The following is a 26,312-nucleotide window of genomic DNA, read 5'->3' as shown; positions in this document are numbered from 1 at the left end:
TTCAGGTTTCTGTCAATATGAGCTAAGGAAAAAGTGAAGGTATAAGAAGTAGTCCTTTGCCTAATTACTCTGGCAATAAACATCACTGAACTGAAAAGGAATTTTGATGAGTTTGCACTATATTTGTTTATGGCAAAGATTGTGATTTATGGATCCTAATGCCCCTTATTGGAAACTTTGTGTTTGCTACCTCTTTCCATCAGCAATATGGTAGATCAGTGGTCTCCAAAGTATAGGTTCTGCAGCCTTGGGATCTACAAGACAATTCATCAATTATTATCTCTGACTTTATATGAGGTACCAAGACAGACCTGGTGCATAATTTGGCAGTCCTCTTGGAATGGTGGCATAAATTCATCTTTATGCCAATTACACCCATTCCTGATGGGGGGGGCTTGCTCATGGTCAATCATGTCTCAGTCACTTTCTAATTAGATTAGTGTGAGTTCTAGTCCTACCTGAGGTGCAAAACCAGCTGGGTGACCTTGGGCCACTCACCCTTTCTCTAGAAGCAGGCAGTGGAAAAATCACTTCTGAAATCTTTCCAAGAAAATTGCAGTGACTAGTCCAGGCAATCACCAGGAGTCAACAATGACTTGAAGGAACCCAAACAAAATGCTCTTCACAAGGCTGCTCTTGAAGACCATCCAGAAGCTGCAACTGGTCCAGAATGCAGTAGCACATGCATTTTTGGGCACCCTAAGTTTTGCCCAAGTAACACCATTGTTTGCATGAGCTGCATTATTTTCTAGTTGCTTTCCAGGTATAATTCAAGGTGCTGATTATCACCTTTAAAGCCCTACATGACATAGGTTATAGGTTGTTTGTGGAAATTTCTTTTGCCTGAAAATATCTGTTGATACTACTTGATCATATATGGTGGCTGAACTCCAAGTCTCTTCCCTTAAATGTTGTCAACTAATCGGACCTTGGAAGCACACCTTCTCCCCAGCATGTTCCAATAGTCTCTCACCTGATATTTCAGGAGCCCCTAACATTTTAGCCTTCCATGGCTAGAAACCTGCTCATCCGCCAAGCAGTGAGCTAGGGTGGGGATTGAGTCAGGAGCTTAATAATTTGGTAGGTTTAAATCCTGAATGGAAGAGTTGATTTGTTTTTAGTCTATTGTTTTTATTGTTTACGTGAGATCACTATTTGAGATGGGTGACTATATGAGTTTTTTAAAATAAATTGTATGGGAAGAAAAATATTATGTCTATATTTCTGTAAAGCATCACATAATTTTTAAGAAGTATGTATATCCATTTATCTGATGCCTGGCAGCTGTGAGGGTCTGGATGGGGAGCAACAGGCTTCAGCTCAGCTAGCAAGGCTGGGCAATTTTGGGTTTTGGGGCCTGCCAGTTTTAGGATGGTGCCATCTTTGGTGCTGGATGGAGTTGCACTACCTCAAATAGACACAGTGTGCAACATGAAGATCCTTCTGGACTCAACTCCTGCTTGAAGAGCAGATGGCAATCATAGCTAGGAGGGACTTTGCACAGCCTTGTGTTGAGTGCCACTTGTGCCCATTCCTAAATCTGGAGGCTCTGTTCATAACAACTCATCCTGATTGGGTTACTGTAACGCACTCTCCATGGGGCTGTCCTTGAAGAGTAAGCAGAAACTTCAGCTGGTGCACAATACAATATTGTGGGCAATCCCATGTGCTTCTAGAACAGGACACATTACACCTCTGCTCTGCAAGATTATCGTTTGCCTTGGGCAGTTTATTTCTGTAGGTGAATGAACATACAATTAAAAACAATGAAATTACATTAAAGGGCACTCTACAATAAAAAACATTGAATATTTCTTTAATATTGTTAATATGCTAGGTGAGAACATGAGATGTTACTGTTGGGAGGAACTCCCCCGTTCGGTTCTTCCAGCCGGGATTCTCCTTGACGGCGCAGTGCAGAAGAAATAGATCGTGAAGCCAGCTACCAGAAAGAGGTTTTATTTCGAGGATCAGCATTGAGTGACAATTCAGCTCGAGTCCCTGGCTAGCTAGACAGAGTGATCTTTAAACAGGGGTTTTTATACCCTTTTGTGGTTTCCAAACTTGTCATTTCTGATTGGTAACAAACTTACCATTTCTAATTGGTGAGTTAAAATTTGTCTTTCTTGATTTGCTGGTTTGTGACTATTGTTAGTTCCTTTTTCTTGCCTAAAAGGTGTTAATTACTTTTATTATTGTGTCCTGATTGCTGCTAGCTGGTTCCTCATTGTGTGTGTCAAGTGTTTGCTGTTTTAGCCTCAGGCTGCTGTTGACCCAGTTTAGTTGGGATGTTCCTAGATTATTTCTTTGTTGGGCTGGGGAGGGGGTGTCCAACTCTCATCATTACAAACAATGGACTCCCATCGTCTAATCCAGGGGTAGGGAACCTTGGCTCTTTATTTGACTTGAGGACTTCAACTCCCAGAATTCCTGAGCCAGCCATGCTGAGGGGAAAGGGAGAGGGTTCCAAGCTGAGCTATGCTGGCTCAGGAATTCTGGGAGTTGAAGTCCACGAGTCATAAAAGAGCCAAGGTTCCTCACCCTGGTCGAATCACTTTACAGAGATGCTGGGCGGGGGAGGACCTAACAGGGGGAAAAGAAGCGGGGAATAAAAGCAATAAATGCAAAACTCGAGTCCCGTCTTTTCAGACATTTTATTACAAACGACCAAGACAACCGGGAAGCCACGGGCGAGCCTCTCCACGCGGGCCGCGAATGTGTAATCTGGAATTTCCCGTCGTCTCACAGCACAGGCAGTAACCATAGCAACCGACGCCAAACACGTGGGCCTAACGGAGAGTCTTTGACCTCCTCTCGTCGCGGATTGAAAGAGCCTGCTGCCAATCAACGCGGCGAGTTCGACGGTTGGTCAAAACCTTTCCGGAAAGGGTTGGGCAGAATACGCTTCTCTTCCGTTTCCGGCCGCCGTCGTAGCAGGTGCGTGCTGAGGCGAGTGAACGGCTCTTTAAAGAAGGGGAGAAGCCAGTCGGCGATCCCGGCGTCATGGGGGCCAGCGGGGAAGAGGCAGCCGACAACGAGGAGCGATTCGACGGCATGTTGCTCGCCATGGCCCAGCAGCACCAGGGCGGCGTGCGTGAGGTAAAATGGAGGGTAGGAGCGGGCGGTCCCTCCCTTCCTTCCGTACGGCCTACATTGCAGGGCCGTCCTTTCTCTTCGGCAAAGGGGCCCAGCGAAATGAACGCTCAGACGAGCCGAGGCTGCCCAATAAAACGCACCCACCATTCACGAAGAAAAGGTCCATAGGAAATCTCGGAAACGGTTTTAAAATGTGGAACTAGGAAGGTGAGGCTGTATCTGAGTGTATGGGGTGAATTGCCCCGAAGATTCACCTGTTGAACGGTGGCACTAAAGTTCTTCGAAAAAATAACCATCTGGAAAGGATTAGAATTAAAAAACAACAACACCATGTTGGAATAAATGCTACTTTTTAGTTGTGCTATTAGATATTTTCTTGTGATTTAGTGATTTCTATGGCATCTTAAGACTGGTACAGTTTCTCCTGTGGTTTGTTGCCACTGTAATTTCTAATCCATTCCAGAAAATATTCCTGATGAAGGATCTCTTTGAGCAGGGGTCTTCAAACTCAGCCCTTTTATGACTTGTGGACTTCAACTCCCAGAGTTCCTCAGCCAGCACGCCTGACTGAGGAACTCTGGGAGTTGAAGTCCATAAGTCATAAAAGGGCCGCGTTTGAAGACCCCTGTCTTTGAGGGTTTGTATCCAGGCTCTCTGTAATCTGAACCTGTTTTGATTCTGGACCAGTTATAGCCCAAATGGGCATATTGTATAAGTGGTTCATAGTTGTACAATACTGCTATTCAGAATTTTTGGTTGAAAACTAATGAATGGATTGCTGTACAATACAGAGATGGAATTTACGAATCAAGCTATGCCAAGGCTTGCTTGATTATGGCTTAATGAAAGTGTCAGAACCAAACAAACCGGGCTATTAAGAAATGGCCTGTTTCTTGGTATGAATCTGCATACTTTGCTTGCAATTTGTATTACAGCCATTGAACCCTTTTGGTTATTTTTTTATGCAGATTGGAATTGGCATTTAATTTATTCTGTGTTTGTGTACTGCAGAAGTCATTGGGAGCCTTCATGGTTTACTGATGAAAGTGTTGGACATAGACTGGGAGATGCAGGTTCAAGTCCATCCTTAGGCATGGAAGCTCAGTGAGAGACCAGTCATATATTCTCAACCTACCTCACAATTTGGGAGGATGGTATTAGATGAAGAAGTACACCTCCTGGACAAAAAGCAAAATACAAATTTAACAAATATAATGCAACTCTCCACTGGCCTTTAGATGTATCTGTCATCCTTCCAATGAGGTGGCATTGGCCACGTGGGTGAGGATAAATGGGAATTGCAGTTCAACATTTGAAGTTTATCCCATTAAAAAACACCGCTGTTACTTATTTTCTAATCTCTTTTTTGTTGATACTTTGATGTCATGAATCTATAATATTTCTATGCTATTCAATCCTGAAAGCTCTGAGCAGCTTGCCTACAGTAAAACCAGAACATAACACAATGATCATCACAGTGTAAGAAAAAAATCCATTGTACCACCCAAGGAAGCAAACTGTTCCAATATATATATACACACAAATACTTGTTCCTGTGTATATCCCAATATACATGTGTGTGTATAGTTCATATACTTTCCACAGAGAGAGACTTTATGATGGCTTTACATTTAACAAAATTATTAATAAAACTTTTAGAGTAGAAAAATTTACATAATTTGTCAATATGTTTTATACTTCAACAGTAGCATAGTAGGTTCCAGCTAAAGTCTTCTGGCTCCTTTTGCAAATAGTGGAATATACATGAATTCTATAAAATTTGTCAAGGGAATCTTAAAAGAAAATGTCACTTTCTCTTATTGCATAGCACATGGGGAAGTTCCCTCTGCCATACTAGGATTTGCCTTTAACCTTCACTAAAGTCTTAATAATGATGATGAAAGGAAATACCTCTTTATGCAACAGGAATGCTATAGAATATCCCACTGCTGAACTACATAATTTCTAAAAGGCCTCAGGTTAATATAACAACAAAAAATTGGCCAGTAGCAGACATGGAATTCCTTACAGATTTATAAATTAGAATGCCAGAAAATTCAGTTTAGAAAGGCCTTACAAAATCCTTTCTTATTGACTTGATTCCCCTTACCAATGGAAGCAGGTTAATTAACCAGGAGATAAAACCCTAGCACATCAGGATTAAAGGAACAGCTAAACTTAAACAGTGAAGTCATCTACCTGATAAACAGTGAAGTCAGCCTACCATGTGGAAACACCCATGCTTGTTCTGACAGACCAGTTGATCCTTTAAACCAGGGGTGTCAAACTGCCGACCCACAGGCCGGTTGCATCATATTAAAACCGCGCCCACCCCATTGCCGGCAATGGCAAAAAAGTCATGACATTGCGAGTTTGACATCCCTGCTTTAAACTGTTGGCTTTAATTGAACAGGCATAAGTAAAAGTAGCATTGCACACAATGCTGCAGTAAAAATTCAAGTAGGGATCCATTATTGAGATAGCTTGTTCAGGACTTAAATCTTATGTTAAGGGAGACTACTGTAGTGAAAATGTTTGCAAGGTGTTAAAGTTTTGGTTGCTCAAACTTCCTTGAATGGAAATTTATTCTGAAATAGAGTCTAGAGTAGTTTATTAGAGGGTGTGTCCTGGGGGAGCAGTAGAATCACTAGTATGACCAAAATAACATTGCTTATATTATCTAGTCTATGATATTTGTACTCTGCCTTTACTTTTGTACAATTCAGGGCAGGATATATAATGCCCCTACTCCTGTTTTCTTCAGCACAATCCTGTGAGGTAGGCTGAGAAAGAATGGCTAGCCAAAGTCACTTAGTCAGTTTTCCTGCCTAAAGGAGGACTAAAACTGTCTGCCATTTTGATTCCAACACCTTAACTGCATTAAACAGGCTTTCCAGAAGCAACTTGGGTAGGTGGGTCACTTCTATATGGTGTATGTTTTTTATTTAAAAATATGTTCGCTGTGTAGGTTGAAATGTGAACTACTTATCCCTTGATTGTGCTACCTTTGTTCCTTACAGCTTGTGAACACCTTTTTCAGTTTCCTGAGACGCAAAACTGATTTCTTTGTGGGGGGAGAAGAAGGCGCTGCTGAGAAGGTTTGTGATTTGGTTTATAAAGTTATTTTTCTCTTTAAGGCAGATTGAAATATATCCCACAGTTTGCTTTTAAATCTCCTGTTTTTTCCTTGATTTTGTTATACTGCAATTCCACCCCATTGAGTTGCTGGCTCTGGAAAGATACTGGAGAGATCACATTATGTTATGTCTGACCTTCATTGAGCAGGTTTGTTTCAGAGTATGACAATAATAGATGTTTTGGGTTCATTTTGTTTGGTTAAGCTTTGACAAAAGGCTGGTTGAAAAGCTAGCATGTCAAAAATGTATTGGTCTGACTCAGACACCTGAAGATCAATAATACCAGTTTACTTTGTTTGTTCTCTACTAGAAAGTACTAAGTCCAGTTCTTCAACAGTGGTTTGTTCCCAAAGAGCAGAGTTTCTCTAACCTGATTTTGTGAAATGTTCTGCGTGATCCACTCTATTCCACATCACTCTCTATTTCACTGATAGAGTGATGGGGCAGTATGACACATCATGTTGTTTTTTTTTAATTTTAACAACTCTTCTGTAAGTGTTCCAAACAATGTTTTGTGAATTTTTTTTGAAGAGAATTTTACCCGTTCAGTTTAAGAATATTTAATTTATGAAACTATTTAGATTTTAAAAATATGCTCATGCCATTTTATATATTTCTTCTGCATATTATAATTACTTACAAAGCCTTTCAAAAGTGGCTGTTAGCTTCCCTGAGGGATGTACAGTGTTGACGCACACCTTTTGTCTTCCAAAGTCAATCAGAGTCAATATAAAGCTGATACATTATAGGAAATTGGAAAGCAATCCTTACAGCTGTATATGTGTACAGAAATTTTTACATATACCTGTGGAATTAAATAAATCTTTAAGTGCCGTAGTACTGGCAGAATTTAGGGAATTACATGCAATAGAGGAAGTATCTAGAACACTGCTGTTTAAAATCTGTTTGCTCCTTAAATTAGTAAAATGAGTATTCAGTGAAAGGAATGAATCTGAAATTTAGAATCTAAAATCAGATTTTGTTACATGAGGAAGCCAGCAATTACTAAGCTCTTATAGAAGGGCTAAGATATCCAGTTATTCACCACTTAAAGAGCGTTCTTCTGTCCCTTTTTTCAAATTACGGTAGCAGCAGTAGACAAGGTCAGAAGTTGGCATGCATCTCCAACATGTCACCATCCAAAGGGCAAAATAGATTGTGTGTTACCAATTTCAGCACTACTGTTCATGACCCTTGGCTGCTGCAGTTGCTGTAAGGTCACCCATCAGTGGGAACCCTTGAAATTAAGCCAGTCGTGGAGTCAAATGATTGTGTCACCACTTGGAGCAAACACACTCTAGCCATGACCCTCAGGACTTCTCTAAACTATGGACAAAGGTGGCCCTGTTCATTCCTACTGCCAACTCTTTAGAAAGGAGCAGATCAATTTTATTATTCGAAAAACTTTCAACAACTATAAGTTTCCTGTTACAGTTCTTTTTGGAGGAAAAACAAAATTTTACTAAGTAATGAGTATTTATTGCCTTAAATAGACGTTATAGGTCTGACACCCTTACCTCCCTGTAAAAACAAATTGGGCGTAGTTTTACAATGTGGGCTATTGTTTTCACTTTTTAAATCTCAATCCTGATTTCCCTCATTGGAGGAATTTATAAAGTATGGGTGGGGAATGATCCTGAACATTCTTCCTTTTGAAAGAGGTCCCCTATTTGTTTTGTTTTATCTCTGCCAAGAAAACAGAATGGATGCAGTCACCAGCTATGGAGCTTGACTTGAGATCATTTTTACTGCTTGTGTGATTGAGAACAATCATGCCCATTATACTATTTTTCTATTCTCCCACCTCAGTTAATCACAGAGACTTTCAGTCACCACAACAAACTTGCTCAGAAAGCCCAGAAAGAGAAGAAAGCTCGTCAAGAAGCAGAACAGCGGGAAAAAGCGGAACAAGCTGCTAAACTTGCCAAAGAAACTAAACAGGAAGACAGTGAGCCAAGGATTAAGGAGCTGACTGATGAGGAGGCAGAAAGATTGCAACTGGAAATAGACCAGGTGTGAATCTGGTTCCCTCTGTTGGTGGGGCATAATACAAGGGCAATATATTTGGGAAATCCCCTTTTTGATTTGTACATGGGCCATTCAGTGCTACCATTTGTATTGGATATGAGTGATGAAGTGGGATTACTGCTATTGCTAAGCTGCTTAAATGTGCATATCACAAATAAAATGGGTTTATGGAGGTGCTACTCTTTCAAAACAGAACAAAGAGAAGAAAGAAAATGAGGCAAAGAACATACCTGTCAAGTCTGCTGAAAAGCCAGTGGAATCTCCCGAATCCAGCAAGCAAGTAATGTATTTTTCCAGATTTTAGTTGCAGGCACAAAAGACGATTGCTAATCTGTTTGCTAGTTTATTGCTTTAAGATGGTTGAAAATAAGGAACATGTTAGTCACAATACTGTAACTACAACATGAAATTCTAGCATTTATGCAAGTACATGCCAGAGGACCACACACACACACACCACAGCACCCCCAGATTGGCTTTGGGAAAAAGGACCTTTGCAGTATATTTTTAAAACCTGGCTTAAGCAGAGAAGACTTTTAAGAAAGTTGGACCCATACATGTATAATAGCTGAATTGCCATCTCTATAAATAATGCAGTAAACAGAAAAAGCCCTCATTAAAAAGTTCTGAAACATATTTTATGTACACTCCTATGTTATATAAGGATACCGATGAAGAAGAGGAAGATGAGAAGGACAAAGGAAAACTTAAGCCAAACTCTGGAAATGGAGCAGACCTGCCAAACTACAGGTGGACGCAAACCCTCTCTGAACTGGATGTAAGTTTTAGATTTTGAAGTACATACTAAGTTTTACGTAATAGTATCTGCTTCTTATGAGGAAAATGAATCAGTGAAATATTTAATTGTTTCATAAGTCTCTTTTGGATAATAAAGAAAAAAACCCAGACATCTTACTATGGGAATCCACGAGTTAATAAATAGCTTTAAGATGTTTTTTTAGAACTGGCCACAGAATGCTATTCTATGTCAGGAATAGAACAGTAAGCAGAACTGTAATGAAATAGATGGTTATAAGTGTAGAGAAGAACAATAAAGATGGTAAGGAGTTTACCATTTATGAAAAAGTTCAACTCAGTATGTTTAGGCTAAAGAAAAAGAAGATTAAGGAGAGATATGGTGGTAGTTTTCTAATACTTAAAGGGCTGTCACAGGGAAGGATCTTCTGGTATCTGAGGGTAGGACAAGAACCAGGGGGTGGCAGCTTTACAGAGCAATATTAAAACTTGAAATAAGGAGGAATTACCTGAACATTAGTAATTAACAATGGAACAGTTTGTCTCGTGAATCATGAGTGCTTCATCAATGGAAGTGTTCAGATAGAGCCATTTATCTGCATTGGTTTGAGGATTCCTGTCCTGAGCAGGAGGGTAGATAGAAGACTTCCAAGGATTCTATTAGTAGTAATCTGTATGTCTTCCTTGCCTGAGGTTTTCATGAAGAATTCACTATTCTCTCTAGCTGGCCATCCCATTCAATGTGAGCTTCAAACTGAAGGGAAAGGATATGGTGGTTGATACACAGAGGCGTCATCTGAAGGTGGGCTTAAAGGGCCATCCCCCCGTGATTGATGGAGACCTGTACAATGAGGTGAAGGTGGAGGAGAGCTCATGGCTGATTGAGGATGGAAAAATAGTCACAGTGCACTTGGAAAAGGTAAAAAGCAAATGTTTCTGGATTTGAGTGAATGGATGATTTTGCAAGGGTTCTCATCTGTGCTGATTGCTTTATATTTAATACTTGTTTAATAGAGCATATCTAACACTCCAAATAAAATGTATGCAGTAATATTGTGATGAGATAGAAGAATATGATGTTATCTTGCCATCTTTGCAAGAAAAAGAAAGTTATGTTCTTACTGCATATGCCACATCCAAAGAAGCTGACATATTCTACATAATAATATTTCTCTTTTCACTCTAGATCAACAAGATGGAATGGTGGAACAAGTTAGTCCAAACAGACCCAGAGATTAACACCAAGAAAATTAACCCTGAAAATTCAAAAGTGAGTGATGATTTGGTCAGGTTTTGTTTTAACTCAAGTGTGCTGCTTGACCATTTGTGGCCCACATGTACATATTTCACTTCTGGAATGGATTGTTGGCCTTGGTGGATGTGGGTGTGACCCAGGCAGGCACACTCTTCACATACAGGTTATCAGGCATCATTGCGTGGCAGAGTAACTCTGCCACCTTCTCCAACCCCCCATGATTGCCGTTGGAAGTAGGAGTCATCCTAGCTTCTTCATCAATGATTTGAATGAGGAGATAGATGGGGAAGTCATCATATTTACAGATGACACTAAGCTGGCAGGAATAGTCAACACTCCAGAGGACAGGCTTAAGATACAGAAGGATCTTGACAGACTTGAACTTTGGGCGCTATCTAACAAAATGAAATTCAGTGGTGAAAAAAGTAAGGTTCTACATTTAGGCAAGTAAAACCAAATGCACAGGTATAGTATAGGTGGTACCTTGCTCAATAGTAGCAATTGTGAGAGGGATCAGAGTCCTAGTGGACAATCTCTTAAACATGAGCCAGCCGTGTGCTGCAGCTGCCAAAAAAGCCAACACAGTGCTAGGCAGCATTAACAGAGGGATAGAATCAAGATCCCATGAAGTATTAATACCACTTTACAATGCCTTGGTAAGGCCACACTTGGAATACTGCATCCAGTTTTGGTCATCACGATATAAAAAAGATGTTGAGACTCTAGAAAGAGTCCAGAGAAGAGCAATAAAGATGATCAGGGGACTGGAGGCTAAAGCATATAAGGAAGGGTTGCTGGAATTGGGTATGTCTAGTTTAACGAAGAGAAGGACGAGGGGGGACATGATAGCCATGTTCCAATATCTCAGGGGCTGCCACAAAGAAGAGGGAGTCAAGCTATTCTCCAGAGCGCCTGAAGGCAGGACAAGAAGCAACAGGTGGAAACTAATCAAGGAGAGAAGCAACCTAGAACTAGGGAGAAATTTTCTGACAGTTAGAATAATTAATCAGTGGAACAACCTGCCTCCAGAAGCTGTGAATTCTCCAACACTGGAAGTTTTTAAGAAGAGACTGGACAGCCATTTGTCTGAAATGGTATAGGGTTTCCTGCCTGAGCAGGAGGTTGGACTAGATGATCTCCAAGGTTCCTTCCAACTTTATTGTTGTTATTATTATTATTATTATTATTGCTGCTGCTGCTACTACTAACATGAACAAGGGTGTAGCAGATCCCCGCTGCTCACCTGCAGCTTGGTGTCAGTCAAAGTGGGTCTGCACCCAAAATTCATGGAGTAGGCAACCATGCATTGTCAGCCTCAAGTTACCCTCCTGTGATTGAGAAAGATTAGGGTCACTGCATTTCACAGACTGTTTGAAAGATTTAATTGTTAGTAGCACATAATGGAATCTATTACTTCATTAAATTGTAACCAGAGTCTGTTTCAGCAAATGGCAGCATCTGGCTGACTGTCCCAGGAAGGAATCCTTTTTGTTAGCCCTTTGAAGTAGGTCAGGGCAAGGAAAAAAAAAATACACTGTGGAGATTCCAGGAATCTTATTCTATTGTTGTAGGGCAGTGTTTCCCAAACTTGACAATTTTAAGGCATGTGGACTTCAACTCCCAGAATTCCACAGCCAGCGTTGCTGGCTGTGGAATTCTGGGAGTTGAAGTCCACATGCCTTAAAATTATCAAGTTTGGGAAACACTGTTGTAGGGTTTATTAACAGTTTGAAAGCCAATATACTTCTCCAGGTCCCTGCCTAACAGTTCACTCATACCTTTTTCAAGGTCAGCTTTAAATTTCTTTACAGTTAGTACAGAGAAACCTTTCCAGGGGGTAGTTTCCAAACACCCAAGAAGAAAGGAGCGTCAAAATGGTTTTTTCTTTAAAAAAAACAACAACAACTACTGTACAATATAAGGTATATTTTCTTAAGCAAGCCTTAGTTTATTTTTTATATGCTGCTCTGGGCAAGCAAAGACTTTCTCCTCCAAACGTTTAGATAAGTTTCAACGGCTGGTTCTCTGCAGTTCCTGTTCAGAGACCTTGATGTGGGGCTGCTGCTGCTGCTGCTGCTGCTGCTGCTGCTGCTGCTGCTGAATAGACAGCACTGAAAACCAAGGAATAGAATAGAAGAGAATTTTGGTGGTTATGGAACCAAAGGAAAAAAAAAAACCATCTTATATTGCTACCTATACAAGTGTTATCAATGTGACTTTATTAAGTGGTATCTAGAAGGTGAGCCGCAAATGTATCAAATTAATATGAATTTCTCTAATACATTTCTCTCAATTTTCAAGTTATCAGACCTGGATAGCGAAACACGCAGCATGGTTGAGAAAATGATGTATGATCAGCGACAGAAATCAATGGGGCTTCCCACATCGGATGAGCAAAAGAAGCAGGACATCCTGAAAAAGTGAGTAAGGCCGGTTTTATACTAGGAAGAAGGGAGCAACAGCTTGTTTTCCAGGCAAGAGCAGACTTGCCTCTTAATGGGAGGCGGGGGGGAGGCGCTATGGCATTTATAAGGACAGCCCAGCAACTAAGTGCTATGTAGAGACCACGAAGCCAGGCAGTACCATCTCAGCCTGAACTATTGATGTGGTGTCTCTGCCTCTAATCTCCATGTGCCTCCCAGTCAGATAACACACCGCTCACTAGACAATCATGCATTTTATTGTTTTACTGCCCTGCTTGTCAGAGATCTCAGTAGAAGCTTCTGTGAGTAATTCCCCTTCTAAGGCCATATAGGGTGATTCTCCCTGCACTCAAGTTGCAAACAGGGTAACTAAAGGTCAAGTCAACTTTTCCTCAGTCGTTCTAAATAGCACAAGCAGAGAAAAGGAATAAAGCCAGAAATGGAGACAATTTCTGTTTTTCCCTGGCTAATCTCTATAGGCACAATGTCACAGCTTGGACATGAGGCCTTTTCTACTTATCAGTAGTGACATATTCAAACAAGCAATGCTTTACAGAAAATGTACAATTTTTGTTCTGGACGTTGCCCTGCAATTTAGCCCTGTCAGTCAGCTATTTGCCTTCCTCCTCCTTTCAAGCTCTCTTCTTTGGGTCTTAATTCTTCCACTACGTATGATATCATTAAGGGTGTTCTTAGTTAATAATTCAGCTATTTTACAGATTGGCTCATTAAGAAGTCTTGGAAAAGTGCCATTCGGCCCCAACGATATTCTTAATTTGTCTATTAGCTCTAAAACTTTACCCTTTGCCCTTCTGCTGGCTAGCATTTTCAGATAGTGTGGAAAAAGTGACCCCATGAAGTAGTCACAGCTATCCTCCCAGTAGGTTGACTAAACAACCTACCAGTAAGTAAAACAATTTGGGTGGGTGGGGGGGAAATAGTGCACTTTCAGGTGATCAGTGAAATCCATATACTCTGAGCTTAGTAAATTAGAGTCAGTTTTGTGAGTAACTCTGTGCCTCAGTTTCTATGTATTTCAGTGGAACAGTTAGGGGTCAAAGCCCTCCATTTCTTTATAAAATGGGAGCTTTATCCTTGTCTTGCATAAATGTAATTGTACGAATTCCCCCAATTACATAGACTTTAAGAATGTAAAAGTAGTTAGAGCCTGAAAATAATACTTTAAGTACTAAACATCTAATAGTGCTAGCTGGCATTTGCTGAGATAATTGTAATTGGAAAAGGATGTCAGAAATACTATTTCTGATTTTCAAAAAGCCCTAGTAAGAAATGTTTCTCCAAGTGAGACACAAACAAGAATATTTGCTTGCATTGGAAAATTCGTATTTGACCTGGAGCTAATCGTTCCTAAGGGCAATATTTGATCGATTTATCGTTGCTGATTTACAACTGTTGGGTTCCATGACAGGACAATTTTACTGATAATGTGAAAGAGAGAGGTGATGTGATTCTACATAAGTCATGCTCAGTAACGCCACAGTGATAGCTTAGAAATTTGTTAACTTACAAAATGGCAATTCTATATTTTATTATTCTATATTATTATAAATAATAAATTATTATTTATTATTGCTTTTGCCTGGACTGGTCACTCCCTGTTTTTTGAAAATTACTTTCCTTCCAGAGCAGTGTTTCTCAACCTTGACAATTTTAAGGCATGTGGACTTCAACTCCCAGAATTCCACAGCCAGCATTGCTGGCTGTGGAATTCTGGGAGTTGAAGTCCACATGCCTTAAAATTGTCAAGGTTGAGAAACACTGTTCCAGAGGGTAGTGTTTGATTTTTTTAAAAAAAAGAGAGAGAGAGAAAGAGACGTGTCTGAAACTGGATTTCCCTTACTACCTAATGACGTTTTGGGCATTATCCTTCTTAGGTATCTTCGCTGAGACCCTGCAGCAGCCAAATTTCCTAACATCAACAATTAGAAAGTGTTTCTTTCTAATTTAGTGCTAGGGGAGAGAACTGGGGGTGAGGGACACAGATGCTAGTATTCTTTATTCATGTCAACTAATACTCATTTCTCTCCCTTTTTCAGGTTCATGGAACAGCACCCAGAAATGGATTTTTCCAAAGCAAAATTCAACTAATACAATTTCCCCTATTTTTTTTTCTCCTTCCCTGGCAAATGTTCAATTTTAAACAGCAAAAAAATTGTGTGCTCTTTCCCTTTGGGATAATGCAGTTACTCACATCACTCCATTTTGGAGTTAAAAAGTAGTTGTGCTGGTATCTCCATATAGTATACTGCTTAGACTTCTGGATTTTCAGCAGCAGCATCAGTTATCAGAAGTCTGTCCTTCATCTTTGTAAAGCAATATTTTAGGGAGACGAAGGATTGAAATAAATGGGAGCTGTATTACACAATAATTGTTTTCCCTTGGGCTTCTCTTAGTTTTGGAAAATCTGGGAAGGTATCATTTTTTTAAAAAAAAATATTCAAGTTGATATTCATCCTTGATCATACACTTGCTCCTAAATAAAGGGCTGGAAGTCCTACCTTCAAAATAACATCACTCTTTTGTTGTTTCAAAAACCAAGCAATCACTATAAAGATAAAACTCCATATAAGAACAGGGAGCGGCTTCAGAATCAGACAAAGCACTGACAATCTTTGCCATGTTCCCTTTGAGCCATCACTCCAAGGTGCAGCAGTGCAAGAATGTGTGTGCTGGGTACATACAGGGTGTTCTTTAGATGTTACAGTGAGGAGCAGATTCATTGCAGATCCATGCATCTGACACTCGTTACTGTTTATTACCTTCAGAAGTAACACTGCAGTCATAAGTAGTGAAACCTGGAGTACATTTGTCCAGGATTTGGGATAGATTGCAAGAAGGCTAAGATCTTTAATAATGTGATACGCTGGTCTTATTTTCATTCCTGTCAACGTTATTGTCCTTGACTGTTTCCCTCAAGCCATTTTGTAACTTATCTCAGAGCTTTGGTGAGAATAGTCTCAAAGGTTTGAGAAGCTACAAAATGCTTCATTGCTTCTGTTACAACATGGAGGTTGGGGAGTTTCAAATCCAAGGAAAATTGGAATGTTATTATATCACTGATTCCACCAAGAAAACGAAGGAGTTAATGCTCATCTTAAGTCAATCTCATGCATTGTGTTGACCTGAGATGCCAACAGTAACTAAGGCTCTTCCGCTGTTAAAGGGAACGGAATGAACAAGAAGCGGGTCTCTGGCTTGGTGAAAGTGAGCTGGCCACCTTGTCAGATCTGTTCTTTTCAGAATTGGACATGTCAGCCAAGAACATTTTGCTCTGTTTTGTTGCTTACAAATAGCTCGTATTGTGCATGCACGATTAAAAAGTTGATGCTTTCATGCGTTGATTATCAGAGCACCCAAGAGCAAGCTCTCAAAGATCAGTAGCAGCTCTAAATAAACTGTTCTGTACCTTTCTGCTCTCTTCAAATTAATGTGTTTTTCAGTTGTTGTTTGACTCCACTGAAGAAAATGAACAACAATGAAGTATAAGGCTACTTCCAGAATGCTGAATAGTTTCCAGCAACGTGTGTATAAACTGGAGGAGATGCATGTATTTTGGGTTTCCCATCGTAATGTCTTTTAGAAGTTTTGGGAGTTGAGATCCCAGAATTCCAAGCCTCCATGGCTCTTGACTGAGAGTTCTGAACCTTGCAGTTGTACCACATCTGGGGGATCGAGAACATCTGGAAAAAATCATATTTCCATCAGCTCTAGACTGTCAAATGTTTCACACACTTTAGTGTTTCTTCCCTGCTAGAAACTACCTATTGTTACTTTCTTCTCAGGCTGTGCAGACCAATTACGCAAGGGAAAAATATTCTTAATACATTGGTTTGTCAGCTGATCTAGAGTGCCTGTGCATGCTTCAAATCCCCCTTTTCTCTTGAATCTGGATTGTTGCAAAGGCTTGTTTTCTGTCATGGGGTGATGGTGTTGATTGCCTCTGCACACTTGTATTCTTGTAATCTGTTCAACTTTAGACCTCTGTTGGACACCAAGACCTAGCTGGCTTTCCTCAACATGGCAATGGGTATAAATGTTACAAATAGAAAAAATAGATTGTGGAGCATTAGATTGTCTTATGGAAGAATTATCCACTTTTTTTCTATAAATTTTATTAATTTTTATGGGTTTAGGAATGAGGTGGGATTAGGATTTGGGTTGGGGTTGGGGTTATAGTTTTTCCAAATAACATTCTCAATATTTAGCACATAGCTAAATATTGGGTTCATGTGTTTAACAAGAAATAATAGATAATAATTATCATAAACAATATGTTAATCAATAGTCTTCTTACTAATTTATATTCAAAGTTACATATCACATTCCTTTCTCTCTAACTCATATTTCTAGCCATTGATAGAAATTATCCCATGTTCTAAAATACACTTGAGTCGTCTTTCTCTTTTATCTTTAAAGTCAATCTGTCCATTTCTGCACATTATAAAATTTTCTTAATTAATACTTCAATTGGTAAATTTTCATTTTCCCAATGTTGGGCAAATACAATTTTTGCTGCAGTTAATACGTGTAAAATTAAATATATACAATCTCGTAATTTGCTCCTATTATTTCTAACAAAAATAAAGAATTATCCACTTGTTTGATGTCTTGCAAGGGAGCCAACAAAAAAAGGGGGGGAGAGAAAACCTGCCTGTAACTTTATTGCCCACCCCCCCAAATAAGTTTGGAAATGTTATAACTGAGAAAGCATAAGTAAGGCTTAAACAATTTATTCTCTGGACTTACTGGGGCCTCTGTTTAACTTGAATTTGTACTAAATAGAAAACTAGCATGCTATACATTGCCAGTGTCTCTCCAAATAAGACAACAGCACAACACTTTTAGGCATAGTGAGCACATTGGCTCTTTTTTTTTTTTGTCCCTTGCCTCTTTTCATTATTAGCCAAGAGCAGCTGTCTGAGTTAAACAACCTTTAGATTACATGACTTCCAGGTTGCTTATTCCAAGGCTAGAACTTTATGAACTGTTTGCATAGGACTCTCTTTGTTGGACTTGGTGTGTGTGTGTGTGTTATGTGAACTCCTTGACAGTGACCCCTGTCGTTTCCTGAAACCTGATTACAGACTGGAGCCTTGGTGCCATGGTACAGGCTGGGTTAATGACTTTGTTTATACTGATACCAGCGATCCCGTTAAGGTCCCAAGTCTTCTGGCACCTTCATTGAGAAAATGCTCCTCTGAGCCCTGTGGAGAGCTCACTTCATTCTAACCAATCAGCCCAGGGCAGTCCTTGTTTTTCAATGAACTGCTGCTGCTCATCAACAGGAGGTCAAGGCTGCTGAAGTGGGTGGATTTATTCGCCCATTCAGGAGCCTTATAAGCAGAGATGATAACAGCCAAGGAGAGGACGAAAGAAGCCACAGAGTAACGAGCTGTAGCTGAAGGGTTTTGGACACTTGCCGAAGCAGCAGGCGGGAGGAAAGCACTTGTGACAGTACTGAGTGAGTCAGCTTGGCTCTCACAGGAATATGGAGTGTGAGAAGTGTCCTTGTCATCATGAAAACAATGAGAATGCCATTCTCTACATGCTGCTCAGTGAGAACTTGACTCACCACAAGGGTAGCCGTGGCTCTTCCCAACAACGCTGCTTGTGCCATAAGCGCCGTGCCGTTTGCCTTCAGACCCCACAAGCTACCTGCCAGGCAGCTTCTGACGTCTTGGTGAAGACCATCAGCTTCATGAAGAACCTGCCTTCTTTCCAGCTCCTGCCTTGGGAAGATCAGCTCTTACTGCTGGATAGCTGCTGGGCTCCCCTTTTCCTTCTGGGCTTGGTGCAGGAGATGGTGACTTTTGAGGTTATGGAAACCCCTGTACCCAGCATGCTGGAGAGGATCCTTCTCGATGGCCAGTGCAAGAGGCAGGAGCTGCAGCGGGTGCAGCCCACCTTGGCCAGCGTGCAACGCCTCCAGTACTGCTTAAACTCTTTCTGGAGCCTAGACTTGAGTCCTAAAGAATATGCCTATCTGAAAGGCGCAATTCTGTTCAACCCGGGTAAGTGCCGTGTCCTCATACATAGCTTCAGAAGGCCACACAATAGTTTTTCCCCCATAATTGATGGGAAAACAAGCAATATTCTTCCACAGTCTCTCAGCCTTGGCTAGTTTCATTCCTTTTAGTGAGTCATCTGTATTTTGATTAAAACAAAACTATAAGGCGGAGAGCATCATAAATTATGATGCTGGGGTTTTTTTATCCAAAGATTAAACTTTATATAACCAAAGCAGCATCAAGTATTGCCATCAGAACAGTAAGCCATCTGTTGAGGCTGTTTTGTCACTCGGAGTCTCACTGGATAGTGAGATGGGCAGTCTATGAATTTAATAAATAATATAAATTCAAGAAGTGATTTTCCAATTGTCTACGGAGATTGTCAGTCATCCAGGTCATAGTTATCCCAAAGGTGCTTTTTCACAAGGCAACTTTGAAGACATTTCACTTCTCATTCAAGAAGCTCCTACATCTCTGACTGTCCTTTCACTTCCATTCCCCACCATCCAGTCAGAGCTGAAGAAGCTTCTGGGATGAGAAGCAAAACCTCTTCAAAGTAAAACAAGAAAGTTAAGTTGCCTTGTAAAAAGCACCTTTGGGATGAATTTCCAATTCTCTGCTACAAAGATACGTAGAAATAAGCAGGGAGACAAGAAACTACAAAGTATCTCGAAACTGCTCAACAGGACAGAGTACATTCACTGATCTGTAAACTAATGAATTTGTGGTGTCAGATCTTTGAGGAAGGGGACCTTTTTGTGGACAAAAGCACACATGCTCTTAACCATCTTTGCCATTCAGTGGGTGGATAGAATAAGTTTGCACATGGATATCACCAATTACCATCTTAACCATCTTTGCCATTCAGTGGGTGGATAGAATAAGTTTGCACATGGATATCACCAATTAAGCAATCTTGAACTTGGATATCACCAATTAAGCAATCTCATTAGTGGGCATTTGTATTTATTGCTGTGATATTCTGCACCTCCAATTAAAAAGACTGAGGTGGCAGATAGCATTCTTCTCTATCTTCAAGCTCATTTTCTTCACAATATCCCTTACAGATAGGTTACCCTGAGACAGAGTCAGTGGTGGAACTCAGCCAGTTCGCACCAGTTTGGCAGAACCGGTAGGTAGCTAATTTTTTGTTGCCCAGGTCCAGAATGGACTTCCGGAAGAGGCATCCACACAGAGAACTGGTTGTTCACATATTTGAATCCCACCACTGGACAGAGTATGAGCAGGCAATATCATCTCATGAACTTCATGACCATTAAAGATGTCAGAATCTCTCTGAGATGGGCACCTGATCCTCTCTAGACTGTAACTTCCCTTCAGTTCAGGAAGATCTGTCATTCCTAGAATTATAAGCACTTCTATTTTATTTGAATTCAGCTTTGGTTTACTTCAGTGTTTCCCAAACTTGACAATTTTATGGCATGAGGACTTCACTCCCAGAATTCCACAGCCAGCAATGCTGGCTGTGGAATTCTGGGAGTTGAAGTCCTCATGCCTTAAAATTGTCAAGTTTGGGAAACACTGGTTTACTTAGTTTATTCTTCATTCAGTTTATCTACCGATAGGCAGGACCCTAAACTGCTACATGGAAATAATAGGAGTCACACAATATCCTGTAACAATTAATGTGCAAAGGCTTCATAATGATGTTAAAAAGCAAGTGGACCATGACAGAACTCTGAGAGCTTTAATATAAAAACTTCTACTTTGTGGGGCCACTTCTTTCAAATGTCCCTGTCAAATATCTGTTTGCAGGATACTGTTTTTCCTGAATAGATTTTTTTTTCCGCTGGGAAGGAAATGATAGGGAAATTGAAAAGAATTGTAAGTTGGAGGATAAATCAGCTGCACCTCTCATAGAAGTTTGTAAATGAGGCAGAGTGAAACTGAGGAATAAATAATGCAACTGAACACACTCTAAATCTAAGCAATTAACTTTGCATAATTTAATCTTCTATCACTGGCAAATGGAAGAAATCAGTTTACCTTTTCAAGGAGTCTGTAATTAATTTCAGATTCTCTCTCTCTCTTCCCCATCCTCCCCCCTTTCCAGACATTCCAGGTCTCCGGGCTTCCTCGTACATTGAGAGCCTCCAGCGAGAAGCTCAGCAAGCACTCCAACAAGTCCTAGTGCTTCTCCACTTGGAAGATCAAGGTCGATTTGCCCGAGTCCTGCTGAGTTCCTCCTCCTTGAGGTCCATTCCCCCAGCTCTCATTACCGACCTTTTCTTCAAACCCATCATTGGAAAGACAGACATTCTTGAGCTCTTAATAGAAATGCTGCTGATGAAATAGTTTAAGTAACCATAACATCCTTGGGCTGTTGAGCCAGGCAACATATACTTTACTTGGTATTCAACTCCAAGAGAATACAGAATGGACAAGGCATAACATCTCAGCAGCCAGATTGCAAACAAAGAAGGTGCTAGTTGGCGAAGTCATATTTTCTTCCTGAACAATGCAAGAAAGCAATATGCACCCAAGCCCTGTAAAGTGTTGTACTTGTAACAAGGTGTTTGGAGTAGGTAATTCCTATTCTAGCAGAGCAGCATTCATAGCAAATGAATTGGCACCATAAAACTGCCGAGTCCTGGGTGCTCGGTGTCATCAGTTGTAATTATGGGATAAAAGCTCTGCCTGAACCAATCTTGTTCAAACATGCCTGCAACTCCAAAGTGAGGCATACAGTATTGATTTTTTTTTACTGCATTTATATTGGCTTCAGTTTCAAAGTTCAAATTCTATAGGGATGTCTTGCCTACAGAAAGACTCCTGGGAACTGCCATTGACTGGGAAATAACCCACAGTCTCCTTTCCAAAATATAAGCCCAGGATTTTCCTAGTAAAAAAGAACCAGGTGGCCTTTCACAATACAACCAACCTCTCCCAGCTCCTAAAAAAGGATATGCGTATAAATGCAATTCATTTTTCTAAACAATTTTTAAAATAAGAATATTGACCTGCATACATTCCAATCTTCAAGTGCAAATACTTTGCTTTAAGGTATCCTGACTTTTATATAGATTTGTGCATTGAGGAAAACTAAGGTCAGAATATGTCAATTTCCATTATTCATCATTTTCCTGCTGGACTGAGGTTTCTTTTCCCTCCAGTTTGCTTTGCATAGGTTGCCCAAAGCAGCTGCTTTTCTCTTCTCCAGTTTATACTGTTGTTCTATACTGGTTTATGCCCTCTTTGCACAAATTTCTAATGTTAGTATTTCGCAACCAGATGCTTCTTGTGATTTGTATGTAGTAAGAAAGTTAAGTTATTGTTTTTTTAAAAAAAATAAAAATAAAAGCATTCTAAGTTTGTTCCATGGCAATTTATTAATGAGCACTGAAAGGATATATACATCTATCTCCAATTTCACATGATGTCTGCATTCAAAGGTTGTCCTAAGCCAAAATCAAGATGTACGTGTCTAGTTCTGGATATCAACAGACATATTTGAGTAGTTTTTGAAAGGGAGGACAGTTGTACAGCAAACAGGTTCTAAGATGAAATATCAAAGAGTTAGACTATGCCTACTCTGAAGGAGAGAAGGTTGATGGGAACATAAAAGTAAACTTTGGATACTTGACTTGTCATAAAAAGGCCAAGATTTCTTCTCTGCTTTCTCAAAGGGCAGGAATATATGGAGGAATGTTAGAAAGCACTTTGATAATGGAGTGATTACCCTTGAGGTAATGACCTCTTGCTGGAAGTCCTTCAAGACAGACATCTTGGATGGAGAATTTTCTACTTCTAGATTTCTAAGAAATGGGCCCCACAGCCCTCTCCAATTAACAATAGTTTCTGTATTGTACCAAACTGTATTTATTTAATAAAACCCCAGATGGCTGAACTAAGGATTCTTCCACACATTAGCCTAAAGCTGCTTATCTCCCATGTGGAAACTGACTGGAGTTGAACATGGCTTAAGAAACTGCTGCTCGATTTCAATCCATGTCCCTTGGCTTTGAGGGGAGGCAATAGTTGTATCCCGACAGACATTACCACAGCTGCCAACTAGTGGGATTCCTATGCTTCTTTACCCCTTATATGCCAGGAAAGTAAGCACCAATCTCTGTCCCAGACATGTAAAACTCGTGACGTCATGTGATGTCGTGCAACGTATCAGAGCTTTTTTGCCATTGCCAGCAATGGGGTGGGTGCAGCTCCAGTATGATGAAACCGGCCCACGGGCCGGCAGTTTGACACCCCTGCTCTATCCTTTCTGAGAGCAATTCTTGGAGAAGAAGTAGTTTCCATTGATAAGCCCCCTCTGTGAAATTTGATTTGTATTTTGCACCTGCCCATCCAAAAAATCCACTTGGAATTTGGTGGGGTGAGGGAACATAAATGTACTATGGTATCATTCCTCCTGTCAGGTGGACTAGTTAGGGAAACTGGTAAAACTCTTGTCAATTTCACCTAACTTAAAACAATAGTTTATTGTGAAGAAAAAAAAGTCCAATCTTTCATTATAGGTAGTCCTCAACTTGCACCTGTTCATTCAGTGACCGCTCAAAATTACTAAGGTACTGAAAAAAGTGACTTATGACCATTTTAAACACAACCATTGCAGCATCTTTCTTGTGGAAAAATAAAGCCTTAAAAAATAAAGGGCTTTTACGAAATTCCATGGGTGAAAGAGAGATCTTTATTTTTGCGCAAAAGGTTCAGAAGTGATTTAACAATCAGCAAATTTCTGAACAAGGGGGAGGGTCTAAACTAAAGCTTTATAGGTTTCTTTTTCTCAGGAACAAAGGAAGCATAGATGGAATCTTACATTGTATATGGAATCTACTTTGTGTAACATTCAGATAGTTTCTCACACGTTAGCTCCATTTCTCATGGGAATACAATGAAGGCAGTTTTTACTTTTATACAATGTTTCTAAATATGCATTAGGTCATTCACGTACTGTTAATACAGCTTTTGGCTAACACAACTTTCTTTTCAGAGATTATGCAGACACGTGATTTTTGCTTTTAGTGATTTTTCATTATTATTATTATTATTATTACTTTATTCTTCTTTATTCTATGTTATTCTATTTCTTTCCCACTTTACTCCCCCCTTTTGGAAGTTTTCCAGCTTAAACTTCCATTATTCTACCTCTGATTCCGGATCTCCTGAAGGTACCACTTTATATTCCCATAAGGCTAACATTGTTTCATGTTTTGCTGTTAATTGGGCTGTACTTTCTGAGATTCTCCGAATCATGGCTATAAGACAGGGGATCAAGCAAGGAATTAAAATACATCCTAGAATTAACAAAACTTTCAGGCCTACAAACCTTCATAGTCATAGCAGCCTTGTTAATTCCAGGATCCATAGCAGTGGTCTCATTGGTTCCAGACCACCATTTACCATCTTCCCATATCCCTGTGCATAGGAGGTCACTTACTGCTACACAAGATTCTGTTTTGTTTCTTGAGTAACATACGTGTCCTACCAAATTGGAAGTGAGACCCCAATCACCATCTTTCCCACTTGTATAGGTTAAATTATTATTTTTAGACATTTCCAGTACCTTGGTATAATTTAACTCTTGTGCCTCCCATGGCCACCTTTCTCCCATGTTTGTTCCACCACACACAAAACAGTTAGACACGCCTAAAGTATGAGCAATGTCTTCTGCTAACTTAACAAAGGTATTGGTTACATGTCTAGATACTTCAGGAATATGTAGGTTCTCCATTTCCTCATAATATGACCAAAATAATGATTTTTGTTCTGGTCTTTTGGTTGCAGTTATAATTTTGACTTCTATTTCTGACATTGGGTCATAGCCATTTGTATCTATTCCTATCCCAAACATCCATTTCTTACCGTCCCACCTATTTTGTTCTAGGAACCAACTGCCATTCTTGACTGTGAGAGTCACCAAATTACAGTTATCCGTTCCACAGGAATTTGCTTTTGTTTCATTCTTTTCAAACAAGATGTGGTCTATCTCTTTTGGGTCTTGGGTATGCCACTTAATACATGACCACCACTTACATTTGACCGCACATCCATCTGGTGGGCATAAGTACTTATGTTTTGGGATAAAGTTGTGAATATTACCGATCCCTCCGCAACCATATGTTGGAGTCCAATAATTAGCTGCTTTGCAAACATCAAAGGTGACGCTAAAACTGGAGTGTGGATTGGATTTCCATTGGGAGATCCCTAAGAGTGTATGGTCCTTATAGCTAGTTCTTGTTCTATGTGTTTTGATTTGTAAGGCCCAACGATCAGGATCAGACTTCGGGTTATAACACTGATATTGGACACCTTTTCTACAAACTTTATATGTAGTTCTATTGTATGTACAAGAGTCAGGAGAACTATCTTGGCACCCTTATGGTTTAACTGTATGGTAAATCAAAGTCTTGGTTATCTGGTTTCCTTGTTTTGTAGTTTTGATACAGTTTTGACAACCTTGGTTTCCCTGTGTTTCTGCTCTTTCTTGGTGTGTGCTACTCAATAATTCTTTATTAGAGGGTTTCTGTATTATGACCTCTCGTGTAGCCATTGTACTGATTTGTGTAGGAATGTGTGTGCATATTAAATAATTAACAAATATTACGAGCTGTAGAATCCTCATATCTTCCACCGTGCGTAGAGAGACAGCTTCCTGGGGTGTCTCAGCAAGGTTGTTGATCACACCGTGTCTTGGGAACCCGTTGCTGTATTTCTTGTAAATTTCAACACCAAAGGCTTGTCAGTCTTATCCACCTTGTAGGTCACCGGATCTGCAGGTGCAGCTGCTTTCACTCTACTCCAATGGATCCAAGATTTCCTTCCAGGGTTTTCACTGCCAAAGGAGAACACATGACAACAGTATACGGTCCTTTCCATCTTGGGCTCAAGGGATCTGATTTCCAGTGCTTTACCCACACTCTATCTCCAGGCTTGAACCCATGTGTTGCTGTAACCACTGGAGGGGGTTGTTGTTCCATCATATAATGGCGCAATTTTGAAATGGCCAAATTATGAAGCTGTAACTGATGTAACAATTTCTGTTGATCTACTCCCCCCTTATGTGCCAAATCGGGCCATCCTTGACTGTCAGGTTTAAACAGGCAAGGAGGACAGCCAAACATGAGCTCATAAGGACTAAGTTGTAATTTAGTGCGGGGGGCCAGTCTGATTGCATACAAAACCATAGGCAAAACATCTGGCCAGTGTAGATGAGTTTCCAAACAAAATTTGGTAATAAGTGTTTTATGAGATCTTTCTATGAGATCTTTCCACTCTAGCAGCCGATTGAGGGCGGAAAGCACAATGAAATCTCCATTTAATTCCTAATGCTTGGGCTAAAGCCTGATTGATTTGGTGTACAAATTCAGGGCCATTATCTGATGAAATCCTAGATACATGAACCTTGTGACATCTGATTGGAGAGGGGGACCTTCTAATGCAGCTCTTTTTGCTTCTTTGTCTGCCTTCCTATTGCCCTGGGTAATAAGGCTTGAGTCTTTTTGATGTCCAGGACAATGGATGATTGCAACTTTGGATGGCAATTGGGCTGCCTTGATAAGTCTTTTAATCAAAGTTGCATATTGGATAACTTTGCCTGTGGAATCCAAAT

At 40.2% G+C, this 26,312-nt stretch overlaps 2 protein-coding genes across 2 annotated transcripts; both read left to right on the top strand.

Annotated features, from left to right (window-relative positions):
* Window positions 1-2,900: 2,900 nt before the first annotated feature.
* NUDC (nuclear distribution C, dynein complex regulator) lies at window positions 2,901-16,127 on the top strand. The gene is made up of 9 exons (XM_039334231.1): window positions 2,901-3,099; window positions 6,117-6,194; window positions 8,043-8,246; window positions 8,455-8,541; window positions 8,926-9,039; window positions 9,742-9,936; window positions 10,204-10,287; window positions 12,574-12,692; window positions 14,753-16,127. Exons 1-9 carry the CDS (start codon window positions 3,004-3,006, stop codon window positions 14,802-14,804), a joined length of 1,029 nt encoding a protein of 342 aa, XP_039190165.1. The 5' UTR covers window positions 2,901-3,003; the 3' UTR covers window positions 14,805-16,127.
* A 1,121-nt stretch (window positions 16,128-17,248) lies between these two features.
* On the top strand, window positions 17,249-22,054 carry NR0B2 (nuclear receptor subfamily 0 group B member 2). Its single transcript, XM_039334230.1, has 2 exons — window positions 17,249-18,727; window positions 20,799-22,054. The coding sequence occupies exons 1-2, from the start codon at window positions 18,205-18,207 to the stop codon at window positions 21,038-21,040; spliced, it is 765 nt and encodes a 254-aa protein (XP_039190164.1). The 5' UTR covers window positions 17,249-18,204; the 3' UTR covers window positions 21,041-22,054.
* Window positions 22,055-26,312: the final 4,258 nt, after the last annotated feature.

This window comes from Crotalus tigris, unplaced genomic scaffold, assembly GCF_016545835.1.
Source record: "Crotalus tigris isolate CLP2741 ecotype Arizona unplaced genomic scaffold, ASM1654583v1 scf7180000017628.32516253702:7417878, whole genome shotgun sequence".
Lineage (NCBI taxonomy): Eukaryota > Metazoa > Chordata > Lepidosauria > Squamata > Viperidae > Crotalus > Crotalus tigris.
Note: the sequence above shows the minus strand (reverse complement) of the source record. Positions and strands in the feature narration are given on the sequence as shown.